This window comes from Hipposideros armiger, unplaced genomic scaffold, assembly GCF_001890085.2.
Source record: "Hipposideros armiger isolate ML-2016 unplaced genomic scaffold, ASM189008v1 scaffold_482, whole genome shotgun sequence".
Lineage (NCBI taxonomy): Eukaryota > Metazoa > Chordata > Mammalia > Chiroptera > Hipposideridae > Hipposideros > Hipposideros armiger.
In genome coordinates, this window is record NW_017731832.1 from 662,776 (window position 1) to 685,870 (window position 23,095).

The 23,095-nt window shown below is 49.8% G+C and overlaps 1 protein-coding gene across 1 annotated transcript; it reads right to left on the reverse strand.

Annotated features, from left to right (window-relative positions):
- Positions 1 to 40: 40 nt before the first annotated feature.
- Positions 41 to 22,743, reverse strand: RAB5C (RAB5C, member RAS oncogene family). Its single transcript, XM_019667095.1, has 6 exons — positions 22,595 to 22,743; positions 4,498 to 4,753; positions 2,834 to 2,985; positions 2,508 to 2,630; positions 1,498 to 1,591; positions 41 to 982 (listed from the first exon to the last, which is right to left on the reverse strand). The coding sequence occupies exons 2-6, from the start codon at positions 4,661 to 4,663 to the stop codon at positions 867 to 869; spliced, it is 651 nt and encodes a 216-aa protein (XP_019522640.1). The 5' UTR covers positions 4,664 to 4,753; positions 22,595 to 22,743; the 3' UTR covers positions 41 to 866.
- Between the last annotated feature and the right edge of the window lie 352 nt (positions 22,744 to 23,095).

A 23,095-nucleotide genomic window follows, 5' to 3' on the forward strand; every position in this document is an offset into this window, starting at 1 on the left:
ATGTTCTGATAAACTCTGCCAGAGAAAGACAAGACAAGCGGAGGTCGATCGATCGGCTGACTATATTGACAAGATAATTGATTGGTTACATGTTGAAGAAAACATACAATACAAAATACAGAAAAAGTTGGTTCCATCCCCTCCCACTACCCCCCTTACCCACCCACCCCCAAATACTCATCATCATGATTTGGTCAGAACAGGGCTCAGAGCCAGAGGTCAGTCAGGGTGACCAAGGACGAGGGGGGTGGGGTGGGCTGTGGGCAATGGGTTCGTGGCTGTCACAATAATGCTGTGGTAATGCTGTGGTTTCTCTCCCAGCTGTGAATCAGGGGGTGGGGGTGGGGTGGGATGGGGGGCTGCGGCCTGATGCCAGCCAGCTGAAGGTAAGAGCTGCCTCTCTCTTCTCTAGCCCCAGGGCCTGCCCCACCACCCAGAACCAAGCCCACTCCGAACGGTAAGGATATAGATGCTCTTGCTGAGTCTGCTAATCAGCAAGAGGAAAAGAGGGTAACTGCTCCAACTCCTGCCTCCCCATATACAAGGGTGGGAGGGGCAGCGGCCTGCGGCTACTACCAGCAAAGGGGGCGTGGGAGAGCAGTAGAAAGGGCAGGAAGTGGGAAGAGCAGATCATATATATTAAAAAAGTGACTTAAGACTTAAAATTGAATTAGTATTTGTACAGAAAGGTGCAGGTGGAATAACTCACTCCGGCCTATGATCAAAATTATATGGAGAAATCATGGTGGACCCCTCCCCCTGCCCCCGCAGTGGTGGCCCGAGGCGTTAAGTGCGATTGGTTAGAGTGGATTCCAGTCGGGTCATTCAGGCGGAGGAGGTGGGGGCAGTGGGCGGGCAAGGGGGGCTCAGTTGCTGCAGCACTGGCTCCGGCTGGCTGGGTTGTTCTCCTGGAGATCCACACCTCGGTTCCTGCCGGGAGCACCAGCTGCGTTCTGGGGTTCATTCTTGGGGAGCTTCTTAGCTGTGTGGGAGAGGGGGAGAAAATGTTTGTGGGGATACCCCAATACTGTTTCCCAAGCCCACTTGAGTAGAATCTGGCCTTTACCACCCAATCAGTAGTAATGAACATACTGAGGGCTTCACTTCCATGTGTCAGGTGCATTCTGGGTGTTTCAGGAAACTGAGGCAAAGAGAGGTGAAATGACTTGCCCAAGCCCAGAGTTAATAAGTGGTAGAGCTAGGACTCAAACCCAGGCAGGACGACTCCAGAACCAAATGGCCTAAAAAAAAAAAAGGCCTAAGATGTGAGTAGGCTGGTGATACAGAGTTTTAGGTGGCTGGCAAGCTAGAAGGTCAGGAAATGAAATGTTGAGACTTCTGGGGTGAACTATCTACATCTGGGAGTCAGATGAAGAAGAAAATGATTTTATCAGAATATTAAAATGGTGAAAGATCTGTTGGTGAAGGGACCTACTACTGAACAGCAGGCAAGTGCTATGCCCTGATGTGGGGAGGGGAGGGGAGAAGGCAGCTTACCTATTGCCATGAAAATTTCATTCACGTTCATTGCGGTCTTTGCTGATGTCTCCATGAACAGCAAACTGTTGTCGTCTGCATAGGCTTGTGCTTCCTGATTTGGACAGAGGTGAGAAAGTGGGTGGGAGGGAAGTGTTGACAGTTGGCAGGGGCTGGGGCCCAGGATAGAAAATTCTTCCCTGATCACAGCACTTTATACACAAGAGAGACACTGTGCAGAGGTTTTCCAGGCCTCTAGCTCTCCTGCTCTGGGTTCCCCCGAGACATCTGTCCCATACCCCCTACTTAGGTACAGCACCTCTCAGCTCACATACATTGGCAGATGCTTTACTCAGCGTTCCCCTATGTCCATTCTGTCTTCTTGCTCTTCAAAATCGCTAGACTAGGAAATACTTCTAGAAAGTTATCCTACAAATATAGTTGCACATTTGAACAAAAGCACAGAAGTATGTATGTGCATGTTGACTGCTGCATTGTTTCCAGTCTTTTGCTATTACAAGCAACGGAGAAGTTCATCAGTTAGGGACTGGTAAAAACACACACACACACACACGCACGTATGTAGAACATACTCCCACCTATGTGAAGAAAAGGATTCATATACATGTGCCTATTTCTGGAAAGATGAGAAACTGAGGAACTGGGGGGAAGGGAGATTGAGTTTCTAGGGTTAGAGACTTAAATTTCATTCTATATACCTTCTTGTACTGTTTACATTTTACTATATGCTTGTATTACATGAAAAAGTGTCTTTCAATAAGTTTCATTAATAAGTCACTTTACAGAAAAAATCAGCAGAAGCTTCAGCTCTCCATATACACACACAACCTACCCACCAAGAAAAGGCCGAAGACAATTCCTTTTGGCCCTTGCTCGAGTCATGAGAGGATGGCAGATAAAAGTGCCACTGCTGCCTCCCCAAGTGGCCCTTCCTGAAACCCCTGAGGAACCTGGGGGAAGCCGAGTAGAGCTGGCTCCCTCCTCCCCCAAATCCTGTCCATCGCCCCCACCTGGAATTCCACGGCTCTCTTGCTGGCCAGGTCCGCCTTGTTACCCGCGAGCGCGATGACAATGTTAGGGCTGGCCTGCCTCTGTAACTCCTTCACCCAGTTCTTGGCCCGTGCAAACGTATCCTGGGGAGACAGGGCCGAATGTCAAAGGGACAGAGGAGGCATGCTGCCCCCGGCCACTCCCTAGAAAAGCTCGAGCTGGCAGAGCCAAGGTGTCTAAGATGTCACCACCCTGAAGATTCTGGTGAGACACCCCCAAACAACAGAGGAAATCTGCCCACATCCCATCCGGGAGCAAAGGTCAAGAAGGAAGGGAAAATCTTTACTGTGTTGGTGATGTCATAGACCACGATGGCAGCCTGGGCCCCCCGATAGTACATGGGGGCCAGGCTGTGATACCGCTCCTGTCCAGCTGTGTCCCAGATCTCAAACTTGACTGTTGTGTCGTCCAAGCAGACAGTCTGTGTGAGGAAGGCCGCTGTAAGAGGGAAGGTGGCGTTACCAGGCAAGAAGGAGCTCGTGACGCCAGACCCGTTTAGCTGCGCTGTGGCAGCTGGGCTCTGGCACTCAGAAACCTTCTGTTGAGATGGGCACAGAAAGCCCCCCGACACGGCGGTTAAAGCAGGCCTGAGCAGGGCTGGTGGAATCTGTATTTCTGCCTACGTGTCGAGGGGGCTGTGGAATGCACAGACTTGACAGACACACGCTCAGCAAGGGCAGGAGGAGAAGGGAAGCCTGCTTACACCTGAGCCATTTCAGGAGCACTCTGAAGAGGAATGCGGCAAGGGGCAGGAGACAGAGAGCCCAGGGGAAACCTGATTCTTAGCTCAGATGGATGGGCCCACCCTCTTCCTCCTCCTCCCTTCCCTCAGAGAGCAGTCCAATTGGAAACCTCCCTAGTTCCTCAGTGTGCTCCGGCCCAGGGGTGTCGCTGGCCTTCTGTTTCCTGAGGACACTCTCCTACACTTAGCTATGCTGGAGACGCCTGAAAGTACAGGCTGTTCTCTACTGCCAGGCGGAGGCTGGGTGGCTGGCTTCACAACCGCCCCTGCCACCTCCAGGGATGCGGGCTAGCCGCCACCCCCAGCTTTGACCTCAACCCATTGCTGATTGGCCACTCTGTGGCTTGACCTTCAGGGAACACAGTGACCCTATTTTTGGCCTGAGGAGGCAGGGGAACATGTGGCACTTGTGCATACACTTCAAAGGAGGAGTCCAAGAGCTGGGACAGGCAGGTGGGAGTCCCCTTTGCCCCAGGACCCAGCAAAGGATCCCAGAGAGCTCTGTTTTTGAAAAGTCCGCTCTCCTGTCTGCCTTTCCCCCCACCTCCCCGAGGGGATGGGGTACCGCCTCACTTCCCCCTCTCCAGCTCCTGACTCGAGTGCTGAGGAGGCAGCAGAAGACTGCTGACACGGCCCATTTTGTTTTCAGCTGCCTGGAAACCTCCTGCCAAGCAAGAGGGTAGAGAAAAGGATGACTCCAACCCAAGGTCAGCCCTGGCCCCTCAAGGTTTGTACTGGCTACTGAGGCAAGAGGCTGAGTTTAGACCCTTACATCCTAAACGCTGACCACTGGGAAACCAATGACAGGCTCCGAGCCCAAGAAAAGGCAAAGTTCAGCTTCAGAAATACCAACCCACTCACCAGGCCATTTCCCCATTTTGGAAAGTGGAAGAGGTCAGGGCAGATGCATTGCCTGGCACAGTAAGAAGGACCCACAGAGATCTAGACCCAGAGGCTGGGTCAGTGGAAGGGTTTTTGCCAAGGTGACACAAATAATAAAGTGCCAGAACCAGGGGAGGAAGCCACTTTGACTCCTAGCTAATTCTTGGGACTCTGGCATGGAGACCAGCTGTTGGATTTGATTCCACAGCCCCGATGAGGAGAGGTGCTGCCACCCCAGGTATGTTTAGTTTCTCTGGGCAGGTAGCTCCCTTCTCAATGCATTTCTTTGGCCTCCGAGGCCACCCCCACCCCCCCATACCACTCACCTCCAATTGTGCTCTCCTGGTACTCGTGGAATTGTCCTTTGACAAAGCGGAGGACGAGGCTGGATTTGCCCACCGCGGACTCCCCCAGCAGGACCAGCTTAAATTGACAGATCTTGTTCCCAGCAGCTGGTCCGTTGGGTCGCGCTGCACCTCCCCGACCCGCCATGGCCCGTCCCCGCTGCAGTGGTACCAGTGAGCGTGGGGGCGGGGGCCGGTGCTATGCAAAGAGGCACTTAGTGGGGAGGGGGGCCTCCAACTGCAGGGGAGAAATCAGAAGCACTGGGTTAGCTGAGAGACTTGCGCAATGAGCCATTCTCAAATCACACGTTTCTCCCTCTGCTCTCCCTGAAGACCTGGCTGACTGCCTCCCATCACCCCAACTCCCTGCCCTCCACCCCCGGGGGGTTAGGCAAAGAGCCCCGACTAGACTGTACCACAAATACATTTGCTCTACAATCACCTGTGCGGTAAAGAGAGAAGTGGTCTCCCCACTTTAGGCTCATGCTTCTGAGCAAACACACTGACTTCCCAATCCCAAATTACGTGCATTCACGGATGTGCGCAAGGGAGAGGAATGGGCGTATGCCAGTCTGGTGACAGTGGAATCAACAGGATTCTTGGGGTACCAAAAAATCACCCAGGAAGACACTAGGATCTAGGTCAACAAACAATGAACTCGCAGTCTGGTAGCTAAGAGCACAGCCTGCCTCTGCAAAGCCAGAGCGGGCGGTGAGGCCGATCAGGGCACAGGGAGTCCTGGGAGAAAGCTCCTCAGACAGGGTGCTTGTCTGGGACACTCAGGGACCAGGGCCTGGCCAGTGCAAGTTATCAAAATAGCCATTTTGTCTGCCATCTCCAGAAGGACTGACTTTTTCAAGCTGAGGCTGCGCTGTGCACTGGAATCAAAGCCTCATCCCAAGCCTCCTCCCTGCAGCTCTCTCATTTTTATGGGCTAGAAGTCTCACACACATTAAAAAACAAAACACACACAAAACCAAACACACACTAATGCCAGAGCTCTGCTGGCAGTCAGAAACGGCTGCCAAATTTCCCTTTTAAATAGAGATCTCAGTTCCATTCTCGACTGGCAGAGGCAGAGGGTGATGCAGAAGAACAAGGGGGAGGCATGGGAGGGCGGAGACAAACACGGGACACCCAGACCTGCACCCCCAGCAGCTGGTGTTCCTGCACAAACGTCTTAAGTCACTCGGCTACTGATAGCTTAGGAGGTGCAAAGGTGTTTTTTTTTTGTTAAGTTTTGGAACTGCAAAGAAGGATGAGGAGCTTAACCTCCAGAAGCCTCTAGAAGAATTACACTAAAAGGTATCAGAACATATACAGAATGTTTTACAAACGAGTACTGTGAGTAGGGCTCAGGTCCTGAATGCTCTGTACAGAGTTTGAACTCAAGTTGGAAAGAAAAGATTTTGATTAGACTGCCCTTTGCATTCATAGAATCTATGCAGGAGGGGGCTTTGGAGCAGGATCCCAAGGACAGCCCTGACCTGCCCCTTGAGCAAGGGGAGTGTATTCCCTTATAGTCACAGGACCAGGGTATACATGAAGAGGGGGATGGTGTTTGTGGGAAGCAGTTGTCTACGCTCGTGCAAGAAGCTGACAGCAAAGGGCGTGCTTTGTGCAACCGCAAATAGTTTTTCACGTCCAAGTTCTCCCAGCAACGCGTTCAAAAAGTGAGCTTCAGGAAGAATGATTCACTAACCAGGAACAAGAGTTTCCTTTCTGGACAGCACCAAAGGAAAAGAGGTTTGAAATGGGGCCACCTCTTCCCCAAGAGGACAAGGAAGGAAGTTGTTTTTTTTTTTTTTTTTGGTTTTTTTTTGGGAGGGGTCTCAATTAATGACAAGAAACTCCAGTTTTGAAATATTTTATAGTTTAAGACGCTCTTTCTCTTTTCAACCCCTCCCTCTGCCCCCTCAATGATTTTGCAAAACTCTATGACTCTTGAGACAAGGTCTATGCTTCTGGCTTGAGATGCCTTCCTCACAATACCTACGTACATACTGGGAATTCAAAGAATGCTTATCAAATGAAATAATTTTCATGGACAGCTAACATTTACCGAGCAATGACACAACCATTATCTCCTTTAAGCTTTAAAACAAAGGCTATTTCAGATGACTAGCCTGATGCTCAGGTATTAAATGCCCTGCTCAAAGCCACCCAGCATAGAGGTGACAGCCTGGTCCAGTGAACTCAGGTTGCCTGTACGCTCATGTGTCCTCCTGCCATTCTCCCTGCTGTGGAAGAAAGATGGAGGAAACACCCACCCCGTGCTAGGTTCGGGGTTGCTAAGTGAATGGCACAAAGCTGTGGCAACAGCTTTGCTGGCTCTGGCGGCTAGTCACAGTGATCTTGCAGTCCCTGGGTACTTCCAACAGTGGGAGGAGCCTCCCAGGGCCAGGCAGGGCGACAGCAAGAAGGAAACCACAATGGAATTATAAGTTGGTTCTTACCACAAATCCACGTGACACAGAATCTTAGCTAGGCAACACAGTGTGGCTTGGGCAGTGGAGAAAGAGGTACGAACAAGTGGGGAGAGGGAAACAGGGGGTGAAGTCCCCAATTCCAAAACCAAAGCAGCTGGGGCTGTGGGCTACCAGCACGAGTCAGCAGCACCGACAAGTCAAGAAAAGTAGAGATGACCTCTAAGTCTTGTCCCTGTCAAACCAGCGGGTTTCTAAAACTGACCAGACGGAATCCAATTTTTGAGCAAGTCGGAAGGAGAGACAAATAGCTCATATGCAGTGGTTCTCAACTCCATCTGCACATCAAAATCACCTGTGCAGCCAGTCCCTGGAGGTTCTGAAGGTTTGGAGGAGTGCCCAGTATCTGCATTTTTACATTTTTTTAAAGCGCTGTCAGTGCTCCGCCTGGCACAAACTGGCTGGTAACATGTTCCACCTGGATGCAGGTCCTGCCTTCTAGACACCTGAGCAGGCACACCTGGCACTTTTTATGGCCTGTTGCCTCGTGCTTTTCCTGGTCCCTCTTGGTGATCACATGAACAGAGGTGGCGAACCTTCCCAGACAATAAAGCACAGAAGAAGCTGATTTTGCCATGAAGGGCACACCCAGACAGCAGGGGTGGGGGGTGGGGTCTAAGACAGGCGGGGCCCACACCCAGAGCCCCAGGAAGCTTTACAGCTGTCCCCTCCTGGGCAGGTGGTAAAGGTGAATTCACACAGGGAGCTGGCCTGCCACCTAGGGGAAGGAATCTCACTGTGGGGATCTTTCTTTCCAACCAGCAACAAGAATCATCCGTGGGTACAGTCAGGCGGTAGAATTATAACCAAAAATGGCATAGTAAAAGTCTTCCTTCAGACAAAAATCAAATTCTCTTTTAAGAGCCAAAGTTGTAGTCAACATTTCTTATAAGATACAGAATAGGCCAAATATTTTTTTTTTTAACTAGTCTCTTCAGCACCAAGAAAAACACACAAGTATTGATAGAACGAATTTCCTCCTGGGTATTTTCATGAAGCTGCTGAAATGAGTAGAGCTTCAGACCCACGACAAAAGACTCTCTTTGGCATGACCTGCTCCCCCAACCCTCCAAATCAGAACCCTGGTTTGTTCAGAGGCTATGGAGAAGGATAGCCTCTGAACCATTCGTAACCTCACATCTTCAAGACTATACTTTCAGGGATCATTTCTATAGTTTGTAACCTCACATCTTCACAGGAACCAAGGGCGAATGCAAGGACTGGGCCATACCCTATGCCTTTTCCCACAGTGCACGAAGGGCAGAAGGGATCCCAGCTCCCGACACTCTGGCCTGGTGAAGGGCATAATGGGCCTATTCCAGACAGTTCCGGGGGAAGATAAAGAAAAAGAGGGCACTGCACTTCCTCGCTCTGGACACTACAGGTCAGTAGGTCTCAAACGTCTTCCTCAGAATCACCCAGGGTGTTTAGAAAACCCTGACCCACTGGATTAGAATCTCCAGCGGTGGAGTCCAGAAATCCATTTTAAAAAAATAAGTTCCCCAAGTGAAGAGCCACAGGTGATACAGGGAGGAGAGAGGAATGCAAGACAGAAAGGCACCCCCCAGATCAGCGCTGTGGACAACACAAGTGGATCAGATTAGGGGTGGGGACTGATTCCTGGCCTCACTCAACAACTGAAGCCTTCTCCAAGACACCAGATGCTGCTGGAATGTGACCCCTCCTCTCCAGCCTCCATTCAACATTCTCACTTTTCTCTTCTCTATTCCATGAAGTCACCCACTTCATACTTTGTGTCTTTCCTGGTAAAAGGGTGAGCAATTCCAAAGCTGATGGGTGTCTCTCATGCTTCCTGTTTGCTTCAGCAACTTCCTCTAGCTGATAGTCCCAGCACAGCCTTGATAGTGAGCTGATTAGGGAAACCAATCAGGCTCTGTTGACCAGAGCCGCTCAAGGCTCACTCAAGGTTAGCCTGGAGGGGGGGTGCAGAGGTGGCAGTGAGAACCAAGTGACCATGTTCAGGCTTCCCTTGAGGCGATTCTGGCTAGTAACTCTTCAGCTACGCTTTACTCTGAAAAAAAAAAAAGCATTCCTGAAAATTCACCACCAAAAGACTAGGACTTAATATAAGCTGACAGCAGAAGCAACTTGTTAGCTTAAAGAGAAAGCAAGGGGACACAGGAGGAGAGGTAATTAGGTTCAAAGGCTAAGGTGGAAGACATTTAAAAGCTCAGATCACCAGGGAGCTGATTTACCCATTGACTCAATAGCATTTTTTTTTTTTTAAGCTGAGCCATCCTGCCACCTGTTGGCAGCTCAGCTCGGGCCAGGACTTGAACCGCTGTTGCTCAGAGCTCATACTCTTGAGCGAGCTCTTAACTAACTGAGCCACTCGGCCGGCACCTTCAAGAGTATATTGAATAGTTTTCTCAAAGTGGAAAGCACCACTACAGCACACAGGACTAGTGGACAGACTCAGCAGGAGTCACCAGGGCCTCTAACTGGTTGCAGACCCAGAGGACAGAACAATCTGTAGCAACACAAGCCATGAGCCACTGGAGATACCTGCTCACCATTTCCAGCACAACTAGCAGGTTAGGACTTGGGACACTGAACCAGGTTTGGTTTAAGCCTGGCTCCGTTGTTTATTACCCGAGTGACGTTGGCCAAGTCAGACAAGCTACTGCTGTCAGCTTCAGTTCTTTATCTATAAAATGGTATTATTTAATACTAATTACACGGGGCTGTTGAAAGGTTAAATGGAACAACGCATCACATACACTGCACAGTGTCAGGCTGAAGGTAAGGTTCCAACAAGTGCCAGGTTTATTTTACTAAGAGGCTAAGTAACTAGTTTTGACTCATTGGTTGTCAAAGCTCAAAAGGTCTTTGAAGACCTAATCCTCCTCTTCCCAATTACAGAGGAGGAGATGAAGGTGAGGCGAGGTGACCTGCCCAGAGTCAGAGCCAGGTGGTGGCAGAGCCTGAGAGCAGGACTCATAACTCCAGCAAGGCTCCCTCATCAGAGATAGAGAACCCAAGAATATTACCAATGTCATTACCTCCACTAGGACAGTTCTAACTGGAATAACGGGGCCTGCCACCTTCTATGTATGCTTTAGTAAAATATGGTTCTTAACTATGGAAAAAATGAGCTTATACCAAATTAAAAGAAAACACTGCTATATGCAAAAGTTTTATATCTTGATTTGGGAGCTAGATACATGGATATATACAAATGTAAATATCTGTCCAGCTGTCCACTTAAGATTTATAAACCTTACTATGTGTAAGTTACATGCCAATAAAAAGGTAAGCAAGGTTTCTGGTATAGAATTTGCATAAAATAATGAGAAATTAAAGCTTACAAATGATATGAAACCAATCTAGCTCCCATGTACATAAAATATTTTCTGCCTCCTCTTTAGTTATAACAAAATCCAGGATAATAAAGACAATAAAAAAGATAATGCCTGAATTAGAAGACTGAAAGAGAACAAAGATATCCAAACAAACAAGATAACAGGATTCGGCACAAATATGACTGCTGCATATATATTAAGGATACATTTATTGTTTGTATTTACCTGTGGGCTAAAGAATTGTAAAGTTTTTTAAAGGCTTATCCTACTAAAAAGAGAAGCCAATATTTATGTCTTTTCAGTAAGGAGGAAGGCTATGATGGTGTGATGCTCTGCACTCTCCAACCAGTTCAGAGAATACCTTAAGAGGAAAAAGGGGTGTGGGGGGGATGGAATCAAAGAAAGGGGTGTCTTCCCATGTGACCAGGACTATGGGATGGCTACACACAGGACCTGTGTCTCCCCTGGATAGTGTAACAGGAAGCTTGGCCGTGGAAGCCAGGTTGAGATTTAAGAAGCATTCTGATGGGGTGTGTCAGGCCAGGGCAGGGGCTCCTCATCCCACCAGTAAGTAGGGAAATGGCAACAGAAGAGGCAGGGGTTGCCGCCTTTATACAGCCACAGCAAGACTCCCCCCTTTCCAGGGGGAAGGGAGGTGAATCTCCCAGAGGTGGACTCAGAGTGAGCTGGGTCCCATACCACTGGGACAGGCTCTTGAATCTGTTCCCGGCCACCTAACCCTCCTAACTGGGATCAGTTTCATCTCACCCCCCTTTCAATGGTAAGACTCTGGGGCTGAGTCCCTAGATTTGCACAACACAGCAAGGCCCTGACAGAGTCTGCAAGAGCTCTAGCTGAGGCCGCCAACACCTGCAAGGGGGCAAGTGTGCAGGGGCACCAAGAGGTTTACGTCCTGCATACACATAACCAAGTGGTCCTTCAGCACACACTGTCCAGGCTGAGCCTGGAGCTCACAACTGCTCCTCCAGCGCCTCCCCTAGTATAGGAAGGCCTGCTGTGTCATTCGGGACAGATGCTAAGCTGGAGTAGGTGGAAGCCCCTTCAGGGACAGGATACCTGCCCTGGAAGAACACCAAGCAACCCTTCCCTGAGCTCCAAGCTGCTTTCTCAGCTCTCGACAACAGACGGGTTCTCTGGGGAGGCTGAGGGAAGCAGAGTCAGCACTCGCTTCAGGCCAAGGATGGAAACCTCTACTCCCTGCTCCCTCTCTTCCTGCACCCACAGGGAGGAAGGCTGCTGGGGGTAGGGTGGGGGACATGTCCATATAGCTGCTGACACAGCTTGGTCCGTGTGATCTGCCCATACTGTCCAGAAGAGCCCCAGGGGTCATGGGTAGCTCTAGGATTCCCATTCACTGGTCCTGTGGGCCAGCAGAGGAGCCAGACATTCAGGTGGCAGGTTCAGAAGGGAGGCCAGCCAGCCAGGGCACGGCCTCAAGTTGCACCAGCAAGGCTTGTCCTGCCTACAGATTCTAAGAGGCACTAGGGGCCCTAGGTCCTGACAATGATAGTCCCAAGAGATTATTCTCCCTAAGTGGGCCTGGCCTCCAACTCAGCACCGCTCAGTCGGCAAAGCTGTGGCAGGTTCTCTGGCCCCATCTAGGGCAGCTCTGTAAGAAGCCTCAAGCAAAAGCCCAACTTGAAGTCTCGCACTTTCTGCAGCACGAATACACACACACACACACACACACACACACACACACACACACACACACACACACACGTCCAGCTACAGGGCATGGTGGGGATGGGACTGAGGCTGTGTGATGGCTCGCACCTCACCACCCAGCTCTTCACCTGCCGGTGCCAGGTGCGATGCTAAGAAAGAGAGCCAGCCAAGGCACACGTTCTTCCCTGGCCCCAACCTACACCTGTTGTGGTCCCAGGATGGAGCACGACTTATGTGAAGGCCAGTCTGAAAGCCAGTCAGATGGACACAGGGTCCCTGCTGATCCACAAGCCTCATGCCGACCCCGTATTTGTTTTGCTCGTGCAGTTACTATTTACTTAGGACATTTCTGAATGGAATCTCATCAATGCAGGGCCTGTCTTCCCCTCTGTCTCAGGAGGGTCTCTGTAGGGGCCAGGAGGACCAGCCAAGACAGCTGTCACTTCTGCTGCTGTCCCAGGCCCAGAAAAACTCCAAGAACCTCTGCTGAAGGTCAGGGTCATCAGCAGAACCTGTTCATCCAGCGACTCATACCAACAACGGCAAAGGACACCTCTCACAAACCCTTCCTGTCTTTATAAAAAAAACAGAAGTCAAAAGAAAGCCAATTTAATTTGTTGCCCTCTTTGTCTTGCCCTCAGCTCCTCAACAGAGGACAGAGGTCACGTTTGAGGAGAGCAGGGGAAAAGGGAATCCAGTATCAGATACCAGCAAACCGAATTCCTCGTGCTCAGCTACCACACACACTGTGGTCAGAGGCTGTCCAACTAACAAGAAACAAGGTCAAAGTTCCCACTGTGAGATCTGAGGCACAATGGCTGCTCTCAGGAGACTGGGTGGCAAAGAACAATGTTTTAGGCTGGATTTTTCTTTCGTAATTTTTGCTGAACAAAATGTAGAATGATGCCAGGTGAAGAAATCAGACAATGAATGGGTCTGAACAAGTTTCAATGAATGAATCACACTTCTATTTCCATCACCCCAAATTTTCAGAAGACTGTTGTGGGTAGTGAGAGGTTGGAGAACTTGGGGACTTGAGGGTTGGGAGAAGGCAGTTGAGAGAAATTCAGGGCATTGTTGCAGATGAAAAGGGCCACAAAATAAAATTCTCGAAGGCTAGACTATAGGTTTCCTCTGCTTTAACAGCACATATCAAGCCTGACACACAGTAGGTGCTCATAAATGTGATGTACCGAGCCTGCAATATAGCCCTGGTTAGGTTTTGGCAAGTGAATGGGGCAGCTGAAGGCTTAAATACACATCTCTCTGCCACATAGCTCAGGTCCCCAAACGGAGCCACAGCCCGGCGGAGGAGACACCCCACTACCCCAGATAGGCTCCTTCTGCACAGGCGTGAAGAGCGGAAATGCTGGACTCAGACAAACTTCAGTTCAAGTCTCAGAGCCACCACTTACTAGAGTGACCTTGTGTTGTGTCGCTGAACCCATTTCCTCACATGTGAAATGGGGAGACTAGTATCCATCTCCCAGGGCTGGTGTTGGGAAGGGGATGCGCGTAAGACTCTTAGCAAAGGGCCTGGCTCAGAGCAAGCACTCCGTGACCGTTCACAGCACAGGGAAGCCCCCGTCCCTCCAAGTCCCTATGAAGGAGGTGGATTCCTCCATCAAATCCTTCAGATGCTATTCACGCATTCCTTTTGCTTCCAGTTTCCCTGGTTTCCATTCTGCAGTGCCCCTCATTTGGAGAGAATGCTGACTTGGACAACTGCTATGGTCTGAATGTTTGTGTCCCCCAAAATCCATGTTGAAATCCTAATCCCCTGTGTGATGGTGTGGGGAGGTGGGGCCTGAGAGATGATTAGGCCACGAGGGCAGAGCCCTCATGATCGGGATTAGAGCCCTTTCAAAAGAGGCTCCAGAGAGCGTCCTTGCCCCTTCCATCATGTGAGGACACAGTGAGAAGTTGGCAGTCTGCAACCTGGAAGTGAACCCTCATCAGAGCCCAACCATGCTGGCACCCTGATCTTGGACTTCCAGCCTCCAGAACTGTGAGAAATAAATGTCCTTGTTTATAAGCCACCCGGTCTGTGGGATTCTGGTATAGCAGTCCAAATGGACTAAAACAACTTTCACCAGTGTCCTGTCCATACCTGATGTCCTGTGCTTTGTCAACAACCCTAACCTCGTATTCTCTGAAGACTGGCTTCCAAAGCCACAAAAATGGAGGAGACCACCACCATCCAAAAAACCCCCCACAAATCAGCACTGAGCTAAAATCCCCAACCAGGCAAACTTTATAGCTCCTTAAAAAAAAAAAATTTTAAAAGCCCCACAACATAAAACATCCCAAAGCCTCTATCAGGAAAGGGAAGAGGTGGTTCAGTTGTGAAGAGGGGGAGGGGACAGGACTAGGACAGCTGACAAAGAAACCAGAGTTCCTTTTAAAAACCAGCCTGAAAATACTAGAGGTTTGGCAATTGGAGTCATTAATCACCACAGCCTTCCGAGCAGTTCAGAGAGCGATTTGATGACTAGGAAAGGAGCCAGGGTTAGGGAGGCCATCCACGTCCTCCCCAACCCCTGGGTTATTCCTGACAGAGCCACCTGAAGGGGACACACATGGAGCTATGAATAGAAGGCAAGAGGCTTGTAAACCAACTCCTGGTAAGATCCCCAGTTAGTGTTTCCAGCAGGGTTCGAGTTACACATCTTCAGAGGGATGACAATACAACGGAAGGATTTAAGCTAGTCAATGATTCAGGATCACAGCTCAAAGTGACAGCCTGCCCTGAGCCACCTAGAGCCATAAGCCCTGCACAAACCCTCCCAAAGGGGAGATCTGTTTTTGAATGGCAGCCAAAAAAATAAAAATAAAAAAGCCAGCCCAGTCCACGTGGACTTTCTTTCGAGACCCAGAGTCCTGGAAGGTTTGGCTGGAGAACTTAGCGCCTGAAGTAGAGAATGATTATTATCTCATCTTCCTAACTGGATAGTGAACTCCAGAGTAAATACCAAATCTGACCATTTTTGGATTAGTCAAAGCATTAGGCAGGGGTATGAGAAATATGAATGGGTGGGCCCGCCAAGTGGCACATTGGTTAAGAGTTGGCTTGGGACGCCAGCTCTGAGCAGCAGGGCCCCGGTTCAGATCTCACATGAGGATCAGTGATGCTGCGCCCTCTACAGCTAAGATGGTGAACAACAGCTCAACTGGAGCTGGGCTGCCGTGAGTAGCCGGCAACGGCATAGTCCAATGGCCGGTGAGCGACTGCCTCACCCTGGAAGAGCACAATGATGACACCAACATGGGCCAGTGAAGCAACATCCTCCACAACGAGACTGAAGAACAAAAGGACAGCAAGTTGTCTGTTCCCCTTCCCCGATCCCCCTACGCTGTTCCCCTCCCCCAATTCCCCAATAAAATCTTAAAAAAAAAAAAAAGAGAGAGAAATATGAATGGGTGAGTAAAGAAGCAATAGCCTGCTATTGGGGTCAACTCCCAGGATTCTCACACAGTGGATTTCTCAGGTGTGTCTCTACCTTACCCAATTCCGGAGTCTTCAGTCACTATTACTAACCATCAGGAGAAGAAACAACTTGAACCCATCCACATAACTCCACATCAACATACCTAGAGGGAATGTTTGCTAAAAAGGCAGTGGCCTTAGAGAGGCAGCTGATTCTAGGACTGGGGCAGGAAATATTGGGCTGTCAGAAAAGTCATGATGCATTTTTTGGTTTCGTTGAAAAATGCGTCATGACTTTTCCGACAACCCAATATATACAAGATGAGCATAAAGCATCTCCTAGTGCCCGCAAATTAAGGACATGCTCAAAAAATGAAAACCCCAAACCCCGTAATGATGGGGTAAGTCAAAGGGACCTGAAAGACCTCCCAATGAACAAAGCTGGAACAACTTGAGCACTAAAATAAAGGAGTATTGGGTTATAAACCAAAGTGTAAAATAAGTATCTACGAGTCCATACTGATATAAATAATTGAATAAACAAATGGGGGAGAACAGACAAATCTCTTGTGCACAAGAATTCCAAGTAGTTCACGTAGAAACTCTGCCCTCCAGGAGGGGGGCAGGATTCCCCACTCCTCAAATGTAGGTTCCACATGGTGACCTCCTCCCAAAGAGGACAGTATGGGAAGGGGGACGGGAGACAGCAACTTCAGTGTGGGGGAATCTGCCAAACGTCACCTCAGTCAGGTGAGCAAGGCTGACTTCACACTGATAAGGCCTGCTGATTGTATTTACCCTTGATTCGATGTGATGAGAACGGCACTTTACCTCTGGGGTCTTCCTCCCCAAAACTCATAACCCCAGTCTAATCAGGAGAAAAACCTCAGACAAATCCCAGTTAAAAGACACGCCATAAAATACCTGACCGGTATTCCTCAAAACTGTCAAGGTCATCAAAGACAAGGAAAGTCTAAGAATCTGTCACAGCCAAGAGGAGCCTAAGGAGAGAGACATGACAACTAAAAGTAATGTGGTGTCCTGGCTGGGATCCTAGAACAGAAAAGGGACATTGGGTTAAAAACTAAGGAAATCTGAATAAGGTATGGGCTTTAGTTAATAATGTAGCAACACTACTTCATCAGCTGTGATAAACGTACATACTCACGTAAGACATTAATAACAGTGGAAACCGAGTGCAGGGGTTTGTGAGAAAACTCCACTACCTTCGCCATTTTTCTAAAACTACTCTGAAATAAAAAGCTTATTATATATTTTTTTAAAAGACTGTGGCTCATCTTGTGACAAAAAGAGATCCAAGGACTCCAGTTACCACAAACTCCTGTCTGTAAAGACAAGTTAGCTTTTCAGGGAGCCCCATCGATAGTCGCGAGGCAAGCAGAAGATAACACCCAAATCCTGCAGGCACAGGGTAGGGGGGTTTACAGGCCATCCCTGTGGGTGACACATGGGAGGGCTGCTCTCAATACTGCGCATCTAAACAGCTGCGGGTGCCACCCTTTTTAAGGCCACCCTCCCCAAAAAGGAGCCTTGTGCAGATGTGCAAAGCAGCACCCACAGACTAGTTACCGTATTTGCCGGTGTATAAGACGATTTTTTGGCCCTGAAAAATATGCCTCCAAGTGGGGGGTCGTCTTATACGCCAGGTACACTTCAGATAGACTGCCCATAGTGCTTGCCCCGTGCCATAGTGGCCTCCCGATGCCCGCCCACTTCATTCCACATACCGTTCAGGCATCAGCAGCGCTGCTGGGTGTATGCTCGGCTGTTATGCGATTTTGCTGTTATGCGATTTTACCACACTCGCAAAATCGCACACAGCCGACCATATAACAAACTCTGTATTTTGAGTGGAAATGTTAGGGGGTCGTCTTATACGCCGAGTCGTCTTATACGCCGGCAAATACAGTAAATTCACTTCCACTGACCCTTGCTAAGTGAGGGGGACCCGGCCTGGGGACCCTGGGGCCTCACCATACACAGCTGCAGAAGCACAGCAAGCAGATCCACATGCTGGAGAGTTAGTCAACAAGCCTGTGGATGGCCAAAGCCACGCCAGCCTTTTCTGGTGCAGCCCTGCACTGGACACGGAGATTTGGGGACCTCGACCCTCTGGAATTTAGTTGGTGACCTCTCCCCGCCTCCTCCACACCTCCTGTATCTTCTATATTGTCCTATTTACCTGTTGGCTTTTCTATCTGTGAGCACCTTTCTAGAGCATGGGCTGAAGAAATGGTCCAGGCTTTGGGAATCACAAAAATGGCTGTGAGTGTGAATCTCAGGTCACCACATCCAAGCTGCGTGAGCTTAGAGAGTGTGTGTTAAAGGAAATGGGCAAGCATTTGCTTCCAGGGCAGGTGTGGATGTCTGCCCTTTAACACCACAATGGGGGCCACCCTGCTGGGCACCATGGTAGGGCTGGACACACAGATAAATGGGACTCAATCGGTGCCCTTACAGGGCTCACACACTAGACAGGAAGTAGACAAGGAGCACGGGGAGGAGAAAAGCCCTCAGCCTACCTGGGGGAGGGAAGGCTTCATGGAGGAAGCGACATTCCAACTGAGCTTTGAGAGAAAAGGAGGGAGGTGCAGCTCCCAGGAAGTTGAGGTAGATGAGAGCCTTCCAGGCAACAGGAAGAGCTCACAGTTAGCCTGGGGAGGGGCAAGGAGGGGCCGTACAGGGATAGGAGCACGGGCTTTCCCTTCTGTCCCCTACAGGGATCGGAGCACGGGCTTTCCCTTCTGTCCCCTACCCTGGCACTTACTGCTCAGTTCCCCACCATAACTTGGGGGTTAGATGGAATACCTTCCTCCTGGGGCTATTGTGAGGATGGAAGGAATAGGTCTGCGCGACTGGCTCTGCAGAGTGCCTGGCACATATTAAACAAGGCTCGAAAAGTTTAGCTTTCACTTGCATGATTGTTCCCATATACAGGAGATGGGGATATTTACTGTGAAAACGAATCTCTTGTACTACCAGGCTATTAATCAGAGGACTCCTTAAGAAAGATTCCAGTTCTTCTCCGCCAAGGTGCTGGATTTGGGAACACCCTAGTTTACAAATCTTACCTGAAGCCATGTTTCTCAGATGGCCTCAACAAAGGTACCCCTGTCTCAAGTTAGGGGAGAGAAAATGCAAAATCCCAGGAATTTGAGATTCGAACCCAAGCAGCCTGTTGCAACTGAAATATTGTCCTCAAGTCTCCTGTTTTAGCTTAAATTCATGCAAACTTTGCATTCCAATCTATAATAGATCCAGGGCTGTTTTAATATAACAATGTTTAAACTGAGTAAGACTGAAGTGCCGAGAAGATGCAAAGACCTTACCTAGTCTGTGGCTCTGAATATCCATAGCACATGACCCTAGCAGGGTCTGAAAACCCCAGTGGAAGAAGCACAACCATGGCCTTAGCATTCTATTCTGTAAAATGGGAATACAACCCACATCAATTCTCTTACGAAATGTGAAAGTACCGGGCATCGCAGCAACAACACTTGGTACAAATGTTGAATCAGAATCCTATGGATGGGGCCAGCCGGCTGGCTCAGTTGGGAAGAGCGCAAGCTCTGAGCAACAGGGTCGTCGGTTCGATTCCCACATGGGCCAGTGAGCTGTGCCCGAGCTGAGCTGCTGGGCAGCAGGATGGCTCAGCTGGTGAGAGCACGTGCTCCTAACAAGGTTGCCGGTTCAACTCCCACATGGGATGGTGGGCTACACCCGCCGCAACTAAGACTGAACACGGCATCTTGAGCAACGAGCTGCCAACGGGCGGCTGGATGGCAATTGGACTTAGAGCTGAGCTAGCTGTACCCTCCACAACTAAGGCTGAAGGACAACAACTTGGCTGTTCCCCTTCCTCAATTCCTCAACACTGTTCCCTTCCCCCAATACCCCAATAAAAATCTTAAAAAAAAAAGAAAGAAAGATTCCTACAGATGAGTTATGATGTCCTTCAAAACCCAAGGACCCACAAAATTGTTATTTTGTGAGTATCTCTATTCTGGGCCAGGAACTAGACTAGCTTCTTTACCCTGTTTCTAATTCTGCAAGATATTTTGTATCCTCATTTTAGTGGAAGAAACAGAGGCTCAGCCAGGTCAAGTAACAATCCCAAGGCCACACAACTGTTAAGTGGGGGATTCCAGATGACAACTCAGGTGTGGCTACTCTAAAGCTCTGCCTTCCACCCCATCACACTGCCTCTCTGTTTACAAGGCAAGGGTTAGAAGAAGGGTCTTTCTAGGAAGTATTTGCTTGGTGGGGCTCAATTGAAATCTATGACCTTGCTGTTTCCATGTAAATTCTAGTGAGAGGAGCTGCTGGTGGACAGCCACATTCTTCCCACCTGCAGCAGGAGGCAGCACCAAAAGAGAATCAGGGGACAGGAGAATTGTGCCCAGAGGGACCCCTGAGTCCACTCACTTTTACTTTCATTTTGTAGCCATCATAACTTTCAGATTCCTAAAGAAAGTAATGGCATGCAGATGTCAGCAAACTCTCAGGGGACTTAGGACTCATAACTGCCATAGTCCCCAGAGGCACAGAAAAAGGGGATCAAGAAAGAGGCTAGGAGGGTGGGATAGGGGTAGGGATGAAAACCAGCAGCAGAGGAGGAGTGCCAATGATGAGGAATGCTTCAGGGTCTGCACTTGGGCCACTGCCTGCTCACCTTGCATGTTCACTCCTTTAACAAACAGACCAAAGGAGGGCCCACTATAAGGGAGGATGAAACACTTCGAATCCCAAACTCCAAGTCCCAGGTCTACCGCTTTCTAACTATATGATCTAAGGCAAGCTATTGGATTGTCGGAAAAGTCATGTGACGCAGTTTTGCAACAAACAGAGAAAAAAATACATCATGACTTTTCTGACAACCCAATACTTAAATTCCTTCAGCATCATCTCTAAATACAAACCCCACTATTTCCTAGGACTCTGTGAGGAACATGTGTGAAAAGAACCTTGCACCTTGAAAATGATTTATAAAAATTAGTTATTACCGCCCCTGTATAGTATAAAAGCAGAAAAAGGCCCACAAGTCTTAAGAGGCAAGAGAGGAGAGTAAGGGCATGAGAGAGGAGGGGCTTCTGTCCCACACAGAGCCCTCTCTCTTTCTGCCAAGCAGTGTCAGATCTCTTGAGATTTCTGGATGCCAGAAGTGGCTGCCTAACCACTCAGCGCATTGGTGCTTTCCTTGTCTCTCTGCAAAGGAGAGCTTCTCCTTCAAAAGCCTGTTTCAGAATCAGAGCTGGGAGAGCATGTCCAGACAAAGAAGGTCCCCTCGAAGACTGGCCAGCCTTATCCTGGGACTCCCAAAGAGTTCCAGAAACCACAGCCTTCTACTGAGATGGTAAGATTGGTCAGAGATCAATGGCGGGAAAGCAGTCAGGCATCTCTGGCTCTGCCCCTCAGAGGCACAGGCTGGACCAGATTAGAGAAACTGGGTTGGCCACAGACGTCTCCAACGACCCTCCAAAGAAGCACACACAGATAGAGAGCTTGTGATCTGACTGTTGATCCTAATAAGGAAGGTTTTTTATTCTGTTGTCCAATAAAAAATGAAGTAAGTGCATCCCAGGTCTAGCTCAAAAGTTTGTAGGAGTCAGACAATGGTTGTACTGTCCAGAAGAAGTAAAAAAGATCCCAAGGTAGAAAGACTTGAGCACTTGTAAGTAGCATCCACGGGCAGTAAAGAGAGCCTAGAACACTGAAGAGCTACAGAAATCCCCGAAGATTGCATGGCTTTCCCTCTCTTCCTCTGCTGTAGATAGCTAGGGTCAGTCACGGCCTCAGAGAGTCAGGCTGCTCTCATTAAGGTACAGTCTCTGGCCTGTACTTTGGCCACATAACAGAGAACCTCCCAGCTTGATCTGAGACAGTAGCCATTTCACACACCCAAGTTCCAAGCAATAGACAAGAATCAGATGTCAGTACGGGCGGTCGCTTGGAGAGGCTGGGGGAGTCAGCATGTTTGGGAATTCTTTGGGCTACAAAAATTAGCACATTAAGAACCAATAGGTGTCATTGTGATCTCAGTTTTATTCTTCTGTAATCTACAACTTGCCGAAGTCCACAAGGGACTGGCGATAGATCCTGGGACTAGAAGTGGCATGGACTTGTTGATCAGGGAGGTACGGGTGTGTGTGTGTGTGTGTGTGTGTGTGTGTGTGAGAGAGAGAGAGAGAGAGAGAGAGCGCGCGAGTGCTCAAGCCCCTTCAATATCAGACTCCTCATTTCTGGTCTTTTTTCTCTTTCCTAAAGACAAGCAGACAGGAGTCCCAGGAAGACATCCCTCTGAGGCTCTTCTTGGAAACCACTCATATGCTCTGGGAGGACAGCCCTGAGCCTGGAGCATGGGGGGAGGAGCAGGGGAGCGAGAAGATAATGAATGGACAGAGATCCACCCTGATCTGTGATCTGTAGCTAGGATAAAGCAAACCTCAGCTAAATTTTTCAGAGGCAGGAAGAGAGATACACTCAGAGGATAATACAGCTAGAGAACAACATAACTAGAGGGCAGGGCTGGGGGCAGAGGGAGCAAGACAAGGCGAAGACAGCTCATTCTTAAAAAGTGACCAAGACCTTAAATTCTGCTGAGATCTTGGCTGGCTCTCTGGCTTGAGGGAAGAGAGGAAGTAAGGAGTTGTGGAAGCGTATGCGAGTGGCATGGTCTTACCCAGGACCCCCACCCCCACTTCCAGGAAATCGACATAAAATTCCTCGAGGGTTGGAAGGACAACTGTTTTTGTGGGACAGATGGAAGGAAAACGGCGACAGACAGCACTCCTCGCCACCTCTAAAAGAGAAGGGGGACAGGCTCCTTCACACCTGGCAAAGACTCCTCCAATTCTGGGAGCAGTGGGAGCGGAACTTAGGGTCTCTCCCTCCCACAACTGGACTGGACAGGCCAGAGGAGAGCCATGAGGGTTTCCCAAGGCTCACGAAGGACAGCAAGGGAAGGAAAGAAAGGCTCCCCTTTTGGCCCGACGCTTGGGGAGCTCCTTAAGAGGGGGCTACGGGTCGGGGGAGGGGTCAGTATCCCCCTAAGCCGGGGATGGGCGGGAGGACAGGCTGCCCCGAAGAGACTTCAACGCGAGCGAGACAGTGAGTCTCGGGACAGGCACACTCACTGTGGCTCCGGGGCAGCGGCGTTACTTGGGACCCGGGCTCGGACAGGCTCCGCTCCTCTCCCCCCGGCAGTGTCCCAGGCTCCGGCCTCCACTTCCGCCTTTCAGCCGCTCCGGATCCGGATCTCTAGCTCCAACCCGCCCCTCAATACCAGGTGACTGACAGGGCAGAAAAACCAATAGAAGGCACTCTTGGCAGACTCACAAAGCAATGCCTACGGGGAGCGCGGGAGAGGCGGGAGAGCACGCGCGAGGGACGGCGGGACTTGTAGTTCGCACCGCTGGGAGGAGTCGGTGGCCGCCTGGGACTTGGGCTTAGGGTGGAGCCCGCTGCCTGCGAAGCGGAGCCGGGCCGAGAAGTTTTTAAGGCCAGGCTTGCTAACAGCGTTACCGCCGGTTCCAGACGGCCAGAGGACAGGCGGTTTGTGGAGCGTTGGAGGAGGGCACAAGGCTGCGTGTGCAGACTTATGAAGGGAAAAATATGGTGTGAATGAATATGCCCGT

Bases quoted from the DNA above. Each gene is read 5' to 3' on its own strand.
- RAB5C (XM_019667095.1), bottom strand. From the start codon at position 4,663: ATGGCGGGTCGGGGAGGTGCAGCGCGACCCAACGGACCAGCTGCTGGG. The intron at 2,631-2,833 runs GTAAAGATTTTC...CTGTCTCCCCAG, and splicing joins TCTATGACATCACCAACACA to GATACGTTTGCACGGGCCAA. The intron at 983-1,497 runs GTAAGCTGCCTT...TCTCCCACACAG, and splicing joins TGAAATTTTCATGGCAATAG to CTAAGAAGCTCCCCAAGAAT.